General features: G+C 41.8%; 1 protein-coding gene across 1 annotated transcript in view; it reads left to right on the forward strand.

Annotated features, from left to right (window-relative positions):
• Window positions 1–12,269, forward strand: part of BBS2 (Bardet-Biedl syndrome 2) — a 32,287-nt gene that overhangs the window by 12,577 nt on the left and 7,441 nt on the right. Inside the window, exons 6-15 of the mRNA XM_077751385.1 lie at window positions 2,584–2,688; window positions 2,772–2,858; window positions 6,034–6,169; window positions 6,420–6,559; window positions 7,490–7,631; window positions 7,718–7,889; window positions 8,525–8,654; window positions 10,601–10,732; window positions 11,201–11,338; window positions 11,999–12,111. Coding sequence (XP_077607511.1) covers window positions 2,584–2,688; window positions 2,772–2,858; window positions 6,034–6,169; window positions 6,420–6,559; window positions 7,490–7,631; window positions 7,718–7,889; window positions 8,525–8,654; window positions 10,601–10,732; window positions 11,201–11,338; window positions 11,999–12,111 — 1,295 coding nt within the window. The remainder of the gene's footprint in view (window positions 1–2,583; window positions 2,689–2,771; window positions 2,859–6,033; window positions 6,170–6,419; window positions 6,560–7,489; window positions 7,632–7,717; window positions 7,890–8,524; window positions 8,655–10,600; window positions 10,733–11,200; window positions 11,339–11,998; window positions 12,112–12,269) is intronic.

Raw genomic sequence — 12,269 nt, forward strand, 5'->3', positions numbered from 1 at the left:
TTTAATTAATTATTATTATTATTTTTTTTCTGAGAGACACCGTGTGAGCAGGGGAGGGTCAGAGAGAGAGGGAGACACAGAATTCGAAGCAGACTCTAGGCTCTGAGCTAGCTGTCAGCACAGAGCCCGATGTGGGACTCAAACCCACGAACTGTGAGATCATGACCTGAGCCGAAGTCAGATGCTTAACCGACGGAGCCACCCAGGTGCCCCAGACCTGGGATGTTTCTGAAAGAGTTTAAACTTCATTTGTCTACAGATTGCCCTTATTGGTTGTAGTTTTGGCATTCTTAGGATATTTATTTGCTGCTAGTTCCCCAGGATTGGGCAAGATGGAAACAGAAAAACAAATTAGGATATTCTGAAGAAAAAGGAAGAGAGGATAAAGGAAGAGTGGGTTGTGAACGTTCTAGAGAGGCAGGAAGAAAAACAGCAGAAAGGGGCCTCAGCGATCAGAATGCTGGGATCCTGCAAAGCGTATTCAGGTCGTGTTTGAGTCTAGATCAGAAAGCTTGAGGCACTGGGCCGGAACCCATCTTGACCACTTGTCCTTGCTTCTTGCAAAAGCTGTCTAGGAAATTCAGGCTTCTGTTGCACTAGCTCTACAAAAAAGACCAAAAAGCAAAGCTTGCATATTGATATAAAAGTGTTATCCTTGATTTAGCTACTTTACCTTTATCCTATAACGAAGATCATGGATTTTTACTTAGTTCTACTATACTTTTTATATATTCAGTTATTATAATTGAAAACTGATAGTTATAGGTAGAGAAAATGAATGAACCTATTGAAAGTTAGGGAGTTCTGTTGAAGTGTATGTGCTTACTGTGTGATTTTTTTTTTGAAGAGAGAATCCTTAGCTTTCATTAGGTTCTTAATGGGGTTTGCTACTTCTTCCTCCCCACCTCCCCCAAAAGCCAACTTGAAAATCAACAGTCAGTAGATGCTGTGTCTTGAGCATTATCATTTTTCTTTCATTCAAATTTGTTAGTATATCTTTTCTTGTTTGGTGGGAATCATTCAGATTTTGTTGGATTTCTGTTTATTATCAATACTACATGGGAGGAGGGTGCATTCTTTAGAAACACCTTTTCCCTGAATCCTAGAAAAGGACAGAACATGAAATAGAGCTAGGGATTTGAGGTGACTGTTGGTCCACTGGTCCATAAAAGAGAGAAACTAGTGAACTGATGAAGGGCTAAGGGACCCACGGAATCTGGGGCTAAGTTTATGAAAATGTGAACTTTATAAAATTGTTCATTCCAGGGCCATTTTCCTGCCCTTTCAGTTTGATTTTGCTCCTAGCTCAAATGCTGTTTCTCAGATCAGCAAAATTATAATTCATTTGGCAGTTGTATAGTACTGAGTATTGCCAAAAGAATGCCTTGAGCTAAATAATTCTGGAGTCCTACACAGCACTTTGTATTCAGAGTTAAGTGAAGTGGGTGGTTTTGTAGAAAAGCTGTAGGTGTGGAGGAAATTATATAACTATTCTCTGCTTTATACAATTTATTTCTTAATATCTTTTGTATTAGTGTCAGAATTAGAGAGTAGATCTGCAGGAGCATAGATACTATTAAGCTTTGGTTTTAACTTTAAATAAAGAAGACTTTTATTCAGTCTCTAAAATTTTATCCCTTTAAGGATGTTAAATCCTCAGGCAGTCCTGTAAATATTTCTGTATGATATACACATTCTGCATAGCGCTGCAGACACAAATCCAGGTGCTTTTTCTAAAGATTTTGTTTTCTTCTGAAAAACATCTTTCATCTATAGCAAATAGTGAATTATGTCACAGAAAGAAAAGCATGTACATAAAAGATATTCAACCGGTTTTACAAGTCTTTTCATTTTTTTTTTTTAAATTTACTTATTTATTTTTAAGAGGGAGAGAAAGTTCAAGGCAGGGAGGAACAGAGAGAGAATCCCGAACAGGCTCTGTACTGTCAACACAGAGCCCGATGCGGGGCTTGAACTCATGAACCTTGAGATCATGAGATCAAGAGTCGAATGCTTAACTGCCTGAGCCACCCAGGCACCCCGACAAGTCTGTTGATTTTTTATTTTTATTTTCTATTATTTACATGGTCTCTTCGCCCACCATGGGGCACAAACTCATGACCCTGAGGTCAGGCTCCCATGGAGCCAGCCAGACACCCTGGCAACTCTTTTTAAAATTTAAACTGTAGGAGGTTATGAGTAAAGGAAACTGGAATAGTCATTAAAACATTTTCCATAACAATGTGTGTTATACATTTTCTAGATCTTGTATACTCTATTTCATCCTCGGTTGCTCGATTTTATTTATTTATTTATTTATTTTTAAAAAAAACAGATTGCTGAAACTTGCCATGTAAGTTTGATCTAAAATATAACAAACTTTGTGAGTTTATTTAATTCTCATAACCCAACTCTGAAATAGATGACATGGATCATGAGAAGAGAAATATATTCCCCTCTAACAGATTTAAATCTAATTTTAACATACTCGGTGGCAAGGCATGCGATTTTATTAAGCCATATTCTGCACCGAGCTGAACTTTAATGAAAAGATGCTGTGTGTTTATGTGTTATCTCTTGCAGATAATCACCTCTCTTTGCCCCATGTATGGCAGTCGATTCGGTTATGCCCTTTCCAATGGCACCGTTGGAGTTTATGACAAAACAGCCCGATACTGGAGAATTAAAGTTAGTATAACTCAGCCTCTGATATTCAGGGCTTTTATACATACTGAGAGACTTCTGCACTAATTATCGAAATTCCTTTTCAGTCCAAAAATCATGCCATGAGCATTCATGCTTTCGACCTTAATTCTGATGGAGTATGTGAACTGATAACTGGCTGGTCCAATGGGAAGGTGAGTCTACACACAGATTTCAGGTGTAATTCAGAGGACCGGTTGTTTGAGATCTATTGGCTGCAGGACGCAGAGTCAGTAACATGAAAATATAAACTTGCTTCCTCTGCTGTGCTTTTAGGTTTCACATCATAATGTTTGCACATTTTTTTCTTCCTGGTGCAGTGTCAACACTGCAGACTGTGTGAGTGGACTTTTACTCTTCAAAGTAAAAGAGAGAAAATCTTCGGGAAGACCTTTCTAAATCTCTTCTTGAAGGAATGAGAAGCAATTTAATCAGGTTGATCCTACTAAAAAAAAAAGGAGTTGGAGAGCTCTTCTCTAATAAATCTTTAAGGCTGACTGAAAACTTCGACTTAGGGGGAAGAATCATGTTATGATATTGCTTTTTTTCCCAGCTATGAAATCCAAACTCAAATCTTTTTGCTTTCTTTCCTTTTTTAAGTTCAAGTCAGAATTTTTTACAGACTTCTGGCAAGTCAGGATTGCCTTGTTAGAAGCTGCCTAAGTAGCTGCCAGGTCTCCATGGGTACCATTTGCCCTAGCTTTCTTGTCTGACAGTGCTGGGTTGCCTGAAGGAGATCGGCTGATTCTTGCCTTCTCTTCTCTGATTTGTCTTTGCTTCCCACCAGTACCTTGTAACCTTCCTTTGGTGTTGCATGAAGAAGAGGTTCTATGAGACAGTGGTGCTGGCTCTAGTTCTTTAATTGGCTTTGCCTTTGGAATGGTCATATAAAAATTATAAAGGAGGACTGCGGTGTTCCGTAGTAAGAATGTGAACATCTTGGGGCGCCTGGGTGGCTCGGTTGAGCATCCAGCTTTGGCTCAGGTCCTGATCTCACGGTTCATAAGTTTGAGCCTTACATTGGGCTCTGTGCTGACAGCTCTGAGCGTGGAACTTGCTTCAGATTCTGTGTTCCCCACTCGGCCCCTCCCTCACTCATGCTCTGTCTCTGTCTCCCAAAAATAAACATCTAAAAGAAAAAGAAATGTGAACATCTTATTCATATTGGACCATATTCTGGGGGAATATAAATTATTATGATTGATTCAAGAATTAGAAACTACTAGACTTGAGAAGTTTTCAAAAGTTGTCTTCAAAAGTTGCCTTCAAGAAATAAAGTTTCCTTCAAATATGACTCTGGACTTAGATGTTTTTAGAGTTAAATGTTTTCAAAATTTTAAGGAATTTCTATTATATAATCTGTTCCAGACCATAAAAAAAGATAAGAAAATGAACACAGTTCATTATATAAGTAAAAAAACTGATTATCTACACTTACCAGAAATAGCAGAGAAAAGGGACATATACAAACCCAGCATGTGAATATAGGTGCAGAAATACTAGGTGACTGCAGCCAGTCAATTAACTTTGCCTTTGTCATTTGTGGGGTTGATGGGCCATTCTCTCCACTAGGGCAAAACCTCCCTGTTGGATAAAGCAAAAGAACAGAACATCCAGGGAAATATTAATTTGTAGCCTTGCTTCTTTTTAAAAAAAATTTTTTTAATGTTTTTTATTTATTTCTGAGAGAGAGAGACAGCATGAGCAGGGGAGGGTCAGAGAGAGAGGGAGACACAGAATCTGAAACAGGCTCCAGGCTCTGAGCTGTCAGCACAGAGCCTGATGCGGGGCTCAAACTGACGAACTGTGAGACCATGACCTGAGCTGAAGTCAGACGCTCAACCAACTAAGCTACCCAGGCGCCCCTTAGCCTTGCTTCTTAGTTAGCAAATGAACTGTCTTGTTTGTAAAACATTGTGGAAATGCAGAAGCAAGTTCAGTTCAATCTGAGTTAGAGGGTTATTTATTTTTTTAAGCAATCTCTGCACCCAACATGGGGTTTGGGCTCATCACTCAGAGTATCAAGAGTTGCACGCGCCACTGACTAAGCCGGCCAGGGGAGCCTAGGGTTAGGTTAATGTGCTTTGGTAAATTACTTCACAGGTTTTAGCATTGATGGTTTTCAGGCTTACATGTTGGCGTTATTAAGAGCGTGGATACTTGAATGTGACATTCTACAGGCAAGGGATAAGAGCTAGTAGTAGGCTATGACCTAAATGACTTTATTTTTTTGTTGTTGCAAAGTTTTGCCCAGAAGAATGTTCATAAAAAGACAAAAATAGTGAATAGCATTGGTTGTTTGAAATGATTGCTCTACCAGGTTTTCTATAACCACCCTTTTATTATGTGTTCTTGCTTGAAACAAAAGCCATCATTTTAGGCGGTTATCCTTCATTGTTCTTTTTCAGGTGCACTGGTTTCTGATCATTTATTGATTTGCCTTTCTTGGGAAGAGGAGACTCAGGATAGGAGGGCTCTCTAGGGCATCCCAATCGTTTTTACATGAAGAATGACTTTTTAAAAATGTTTATGTATATTAGAGAGACAGAGTGTGAGTGAGGGAGGGAAAGAGAGAGAGAGGGAGACACAGAATCTGAAGGAGGTTCCAGGCTGCGAGCTGTCAGCACAGAGCCCGATGTGGGGTTGGAGCTCATGAGCCAGGAGATCATGACCTGAGCTGAAGTCAGAGGCTTAACCAACTGAGCCACCGAGGCGCCCCGGAAGAGTGACTCTTAAACAGGGTTATTATAAAAGGTTATATGATGGAAGGTTAGCTTGGTGTTTTTCAAACTTTAGATGTAAATATATTTTATACACGAACGTGATAAAGATAAAGCTTTTACATAGGACTAATGTTTCCTGAGTACGTCTATGTGCCGGACCCTATTCCAAGTGCTTTATGTGAGTTAACTTCTTTAGGCCTCTTTCCAGCCCTGTGGGGTGTAGGTACAGTTATTTCCCTCAGGTTCTTGTTCTTGACCCCCGCTGAGGAGGCCAAGCACAGAATGGTTCCCAAGTTCCCACAGGTAGCAAGTGCAATGTACTGCCAACCCATTTCTCCAAGTGAAATATTCTATAAAGGCCAATATGTAAAACAGCTTTCATTTAAAAAGAAGAAAGTATAGCTGGTTGTGTCCCCTTATGGTCCCTTTGGCCCCAGTGATCACAGGTGCCTCCTGAGAGCCACAGGCCTCCAAGGAGTGCTCCGAAAAAACTGCTAGACTAGCTGACCTTTAAAGCCGACTTTAACTTTAAGATTTGTGTGTGTGTGTGTATGTATGTTTTGAACTACAGCATAAGCTATTTTTCAAGTTCTTATTTTATTTTTAGGTCGATGCCCGAAGTGACCGGACTGGGGAGGTCATCTTTAAAGACAACTTTTCTTCTGCAGTTGCTGGCGTGCTAGAGGGAGATTACCGGATGGACGGTCGCACACAGCTCATTTGCTGCTCTGTGGACGGGGAAAGTAAGTTGGGATGGGAAAAGGCCTCAAAAAGTCAGATTTTCAATTTGATTGGGTTGTAATACCAAGAAATTCCACTATAAAGTGTTTGTATTGCTACTCTCTCCTGCTAATAAATTCACCAAGCTGGGGGGGATGAGAACTTAGGTTTTTGGTGTTTAAGAACAGACAAATTGATGATTTGAAAGTAGACCTGCTATGCTGGGGTATTGTTCAATCTGGTGAGGTTTTTTTTTTTTTTCCTTTTATTCAGTCCGGGGCTACCTGCCAGGCACAGCTGAGATGAGAGGCAACCTCATGGACACCAGCGTAGAGCAGGACCTGATCCGAGAGCTGAGTCAGAAAAAACAGAATCTATTGCTGGAACTCCGTAACTATGAGGAAAACGCCAAGGTAGGCCCCCGTGCCGAAGGGGACATGTGTCGAGAGGTGGGGATGGCAAATGTGGGAGAAGACAGAGCGTAGTGTGTGCTCAGTGGGACTCCTTCCTGTCCTCGCCGGAAACATGGACAGCCTCAGCCTCTGTGCTGGGGTCACAGTTGAGAGGGTGCATATCCTTGAATCTGGAAATCCACCGCCGTGCGGCTAAACTATAGAAATGTTCGCACAAGCGTTGGAAGACCTTTACTGCAGCACTGTCTGTGGCAGCGAACTGTTTGGAAGCAATGGCAATGTTAGCTGTAGGGCGTGTGCTCGGGGCTATAAAGCAGCCCGGAAGAATGAGGTATGTGTACTTGGACTGATAGGGAGGGATACCTGTGGCATTGCTGAGGGAAAGAATGCAAGAATAGTACGTACAGGGTATCTCTCACCTTTTCCAAAAACACATAGCAAAAAGGTGACAGTTGTGAAACCTCTGTGAGTGTGCATCCACATGTGTGTGTGTATGTATGTGTGTGCCGAGCTGGCTGGAGGATGAGCTGGGAAGCCGGACTTTAATTTGTCCTGTCATGCGTGACTGTATTTGAATTTATTATACTGAGTGAATTTGTTTTGCTGTTTTTAAACAACACCAAAAAAACTATGATTGGGAGTCGGTCTTTTAAGTTTTTATTTGTTTGTTTTGAGACGCATGCAAGTGGGGGAGGAACAGAGAGAGAGAGAGAGACAGGCCTTGCACTGTCAGCATAGAGCCCCATGTGGGACTTGATCCCACAAACTGCGAGATCATGACCTGAGCCCAGACCAAGAGTCAGACAGTTAACCAACTGAGCCACCCAGGTGCCCCAGGGAGTTGGTGTTTGAAGCCAAATAACCGTATGATTTAAAATTGACATCAGTTCACCGTTTCAGTGACTGAGTCGGAAGTCGGGTGTTTTGTAGGCTGAATTGAGTCCACTGAATGAGGCTGATGGGCCTCGGGGCGTCATCCCAGCCAATACCAAGCTCCACACGGCCCTCTCCGTCAGTCTGGGGCATGAGACCCAGCCTGCTCACGTGGAACTGTGCATTTCCACCTCGAACGGTAAGAAATTATTTGGAGCCGGCACCTGCGGACACCTGTGCCGCCTGGGAGTGGTTCTCGAACGCCCGTTGTTTCTCTCCCTGCAGACACCATCATTCGAGCGGTATTGATTTTTGCCGAGGGAATCTTTCTAGGGGAAAGCCACGTGGTGCACCCCAGCATTCACAGCCTTTCCAGCTCCATCCGCATCCCAGTTACATCTCCCAAGGATGTCCCTGTGGATCTGCACTTGAAAACCTTCGTGGGTTACAGAAGCAGGTGATCCTTTGCAAGTCACGGTTCGTTTCCAGCCAGCACTCAGAGGAGGGCAAGATGGGTGGATTTTCCACCATGCCATGGATTTTGGGGGGCCATTTTGATGATTCTACCGTCCTACCCAAGATTTCCCATGACCTTTTCTTCCCTAATTTGAGATCTTTCAAAAATAAAAAATGAAGGCTATGTAAGTTTAAGATGGTTGTTTCCTGGTTTTAGCCTGATGATCTTATGACAGAAGTTACATAAATATGCTTAACTGATGAACTGTCGACTTCTGGTTTTGGCCACTAAGACTGCAGAGTTAGGATGCACTTTTATATTAGGGTTACCTATAACCTCAGCTAGTGAAGGAACACCTCTACGTTTGTGGAAGATAAAAGCCATTTCACGTTTCTTTTAGGATGTTTTAAACCTGTGGTGCATGTATATGTGTATGTGTGACTCGTGTTGTCTCTGATCCTAGACACTGTAGTACTTGACCCTCAAGTTTCTTGGTTTTTTTTCCCTTTAGCAAAACCCATAAATAACACTCGATGACCCAGTTAGTGACTTTGTAGTTATTGCCTGGGCCTTGCATTTTGAAGTAACATTCCATCAACGCATTTCTCTTCTTGCGCTCCTTTGGTTGACCACAGCACCCAGTTCCACGTATTTGAATTGACAAGGCAGCTCCCCCGCTTCTCCATGTATGCGCTGACCGGCCCTGACTCTGCCAGCGAGCCTCTCAGCTATGTCAACTTTATCATTGCAGAACGGGCACAGAGGGTGAGCGTCTGGCTTCCTTCTTTCAATATTTTTGCACTTTCGGCATCCTTTCAATGTTACTTNCGCAGAACGGGCACAGAGGGTGAGCGTCTGTCTGGCTTCCTTCTTTCAATATTTTTGCACTTTCGGCATCCTTTCAATGTTACTTCATAGACTTTATAGAAGGGGGAAACTGCATGAATGAGTTATTTGGTAGCAGTAATTATGACATGAAAGAGGTAGGTAGTTTGGTGTTGGCTTATAAACTGTGACAAAAATATGGCGAAAATGTCTTCTCTCATTTTGGAAAAATACACACCTTATTTACGTGAGCAGTCCTTAGGAAGTTCTGTACTTTTAATCTCTCTCTTACCTGCTTTTAATCCCTCTCTTTTCTCGCCAATTGCCTTTGTGTACGTGTCCTGACCTATTGTTTCGAGAGGAACCTGCTTCAGGTTGGAAAGAGAGTGGGAGTTCAAGCTGAGAACATTCTGGATTCAGATGCTACCTTAACTAGTTAAATCTCAGTAATTTTCGGGGTGCCTGGGTGGCTCAGTCGGTTAAGCGGCCAACTTTGGCTCAGGTCATGATCTCACGTTCGTGGGTTCAAGCCCCGCGTCAGGCTCTGTGCTGACAGCTAGCTCAGAGCCTGGAGCCTGGTTCAGATTCTGTGTCTCCCTCTCTCTCTCTGACCCTCCCCTGCTCTTGCTCTCTCTCTCTCTCTCAGAAATAAATAAAAAACATTAAAAAATTCTCAGTAATTTTCTTAGCGCTGTCAGCTCTCATGAGTCCAAGCCTCTGTCCCTTATCTGTAAGTGAGGCTCGTCTCACCTCACAGGGCCCCTGCAGACCACATATTTGCTGTGACAGTACCTTGTAAAATGTAAAGAACTAATGCCAGTGGCCTTTAACCTCGGCTGGGCTCCAGAAATCTCAGGGAGGCTTTTTAGTCATGTAGATTCTCAGGTTCTTATGTGGTCCAGGTTCCCATGACCTCTACGCCCCTGATTTGAAATCTTTCAAAAATAATAAATGAGGGCTATTAAGTTTAAGATGGTTATTTTCTGGTTTTAGTCTGATGATCTTATAATGACGAAAGTTACATAAATATGTTTAAACCGATGAATTGTCAGCTTCTGGGTTTGGCCACCAAGACTATGGAGTTAGGGTGCACTTTTATTTTAGGGTTACAGGTAACCTCAGCTAGTGAAGGAATACCCCTACATATTACATGCTGCTGCTCACCATTATTGTTGTGAATATTAAAACTGATTTTTTACTTAATATGTGGATGTATCTCTGCGTCTGTGCTGTGTGCACATGTATACTTCATTCGCATTTTTTTAAAGCATGGAATGGAATAGTTTTTCTGTCTATTTATTTACTTTTTAATGTTTTAATGTTTTTTTATTTATTCTGAGAGAGAGAGAGAGAGAGAGAGCATGAGCAGGGTAGGGTTAGAGAGAGAGGGAGATACAGAATCTGAAGCAGGCTCCAGGCTCTGAGCTAGCCGTCAGCACAGAGGCCGATGCGAGGCTTGAGCCCACGAACTGTGTGATCATGACCTGAGCTGAAGTTGGATGCTTAACCGACTGAGCCACCCATGCGCCCCTGGAATGGAATAGTTTTAAGCAGACTACACCATCAAGGGTAGAGCCACAGAGGAGCTACAATGTAAACAGGCTTAGCACCATACCTGAGGTGTTTCTACATTCCATATAAGATTATGTCAACACTGAAAATGCTCTAAAGTCATGCATGCTGTGGGGCCAGACATAATTCTGAATGTTCTTTAAGATCATGTATGAGATGGGAACAAGGAGTGTGATTAGTGTTTTCTTCATGGGAGGGGGTGTGAAGTATAATTCTTTGTTTTTTAAACAAGCAGTAAATCTAGAAAGAAGGATAATTATGAAGAATGACTGTATTTTAAAAATGAAGTTCATTTCATCCTATTCATTTTTAAGGTGGTTATATGGCTCAACCAGAACTTTCTGTTACCAGAAGACACTAACATTCAAAATGCTCCATTTCAAGTGTGTTTCACATCCTTACGGAATGGTGGCCAGCTGTCTATAAAAATGAAGCTTAGTGGAGAGGTAACGTTTATTGTCACAGGCATAGGTTTCTTATGTCAGGTTGACCCTTCAGCGCAAAGTGAGGTGGGTGGTGCCAATATCAAGGTCATAAAACTGCATGTTTCAGCGTAGTCTGTTAGTCAATTGTTTTAGACCCTGGGGTATAATCTAGAAGGTTTTCTGTTTCCCTCCATCCTTCCCTTCGGCACCACCTTGTCTAAGTTGGGAAAGACTGGGGATACAGAGATGAACAAAACATTTTCAGTGTTTGATTTTGTTGTTTAGTTTACAAGGTCAGAGGATTGATCTTTTAGCCTGCTGCTAAAATTTGTAATTTCCTCCAGGGCTAACCCCTATCTTACTCATCACCACATATAAATTTAGGTTCAAGAAATGTGTTGAATATGGGGAAATTCAGGTAGTGTTTAAGCTAAGTTTCTCTTTAATATCTGAGGATGCTAAGCTTATCTCTTCTTTTCCCCCTGATAGATCACCATAAATACCGATGATATCGATTTGGCTGGTGATATCATCCAGTCAATGGCATCATTTTTTGCTATTGAAGACCTTCAGGTAGAAGCAGATTTCCCGGTCTACTTTGAAGAATTAAGAAAGGTGCTGGTTAAGGTGAGGGTACCCAGTGGCTACATTTGTGAGAACCTGGTAGTCTCATAACATTTGAAATGTTTCTTTTAGGAGATGAGTGTTACCACAAACGTGTGTATGTTATATGATAGTCATGTTCTAATGAATTTTTGAAAATTATTAAAATTGAACTAGTTTTAGAGGGCCTGCTATTTAAAGGATTTCTTTTATAAAGGTAAGGGGTTTAGCTCCCGACCACCCTAATTTCTTTGTTTGGTTTAGGGTTAACAAACGTCATATTAACCTTTTCCCTTGCTAGCCCTTCCTCTTATCTGTTGTATTCACCTTGCTCTTTGGTTTAGTGTTTTTCAACAATCCAAATTCCAAAGAAAAAGGAAAAATAAGGATCTTGACTGGTCATAAATTATAACCGCATTCTCACCCCAGATCTCTAAAATTTAATATGCATGTTGCTAGGGCTCCCGATGGAGAGGTCCAGATGGAATGCCATCTTGAGTGTTGGAGGCAGTATAGACTAATCACTTCATTGGTGAGTGAAGGAGTGGGGGACAGTCGAGATGGTACAGGTGAATAGGGTAGAGAGAAGGGCCTCTGTGTACGGCAGATAGTGTCTTCTCAAGCTGACTAATTTTCAAGAAGCCTGTGAGGTCTTTTTCATTCCTGAGTGTTTGTGGTCTCCAGGTGGATGAATGTCATTCAGTGCATCAGAAGCTCAGCGCTGAGATGGCCGATAATTCTAACCTGATCCGAAGTTTGCTGGTCCGAGCCGAGGATGCACGACTGATGAGGGACATGTGAGTATTTACCTGACAGGTGCGAGGTTAAAAATGTCAGCGATACGGAGTAGCAGCTCTCACATTGGTACAGCGACTTTGGAAAATAATTTGGCATTATCAGTGAAGTTGAACATGTGTTATCCCTATGACCCAGGACTTTACTCCTGGTTCATAAC

This window comes from Crocuta crocuta, unplaced genomic scaffold (genome assembly GCF_008692635.1).
Source record: "Crocuta crocuta isolate KB4526 unplaced genomic scaffold, BGI_CrCroc_1.0 scaffold124, whole genome shotgun sequence".
NCBI lineage: Eukaryota > Metazoa > Chordata > Mammalia > Carnivora > Hyaenidae > Crocuta > Crocuta crocuta.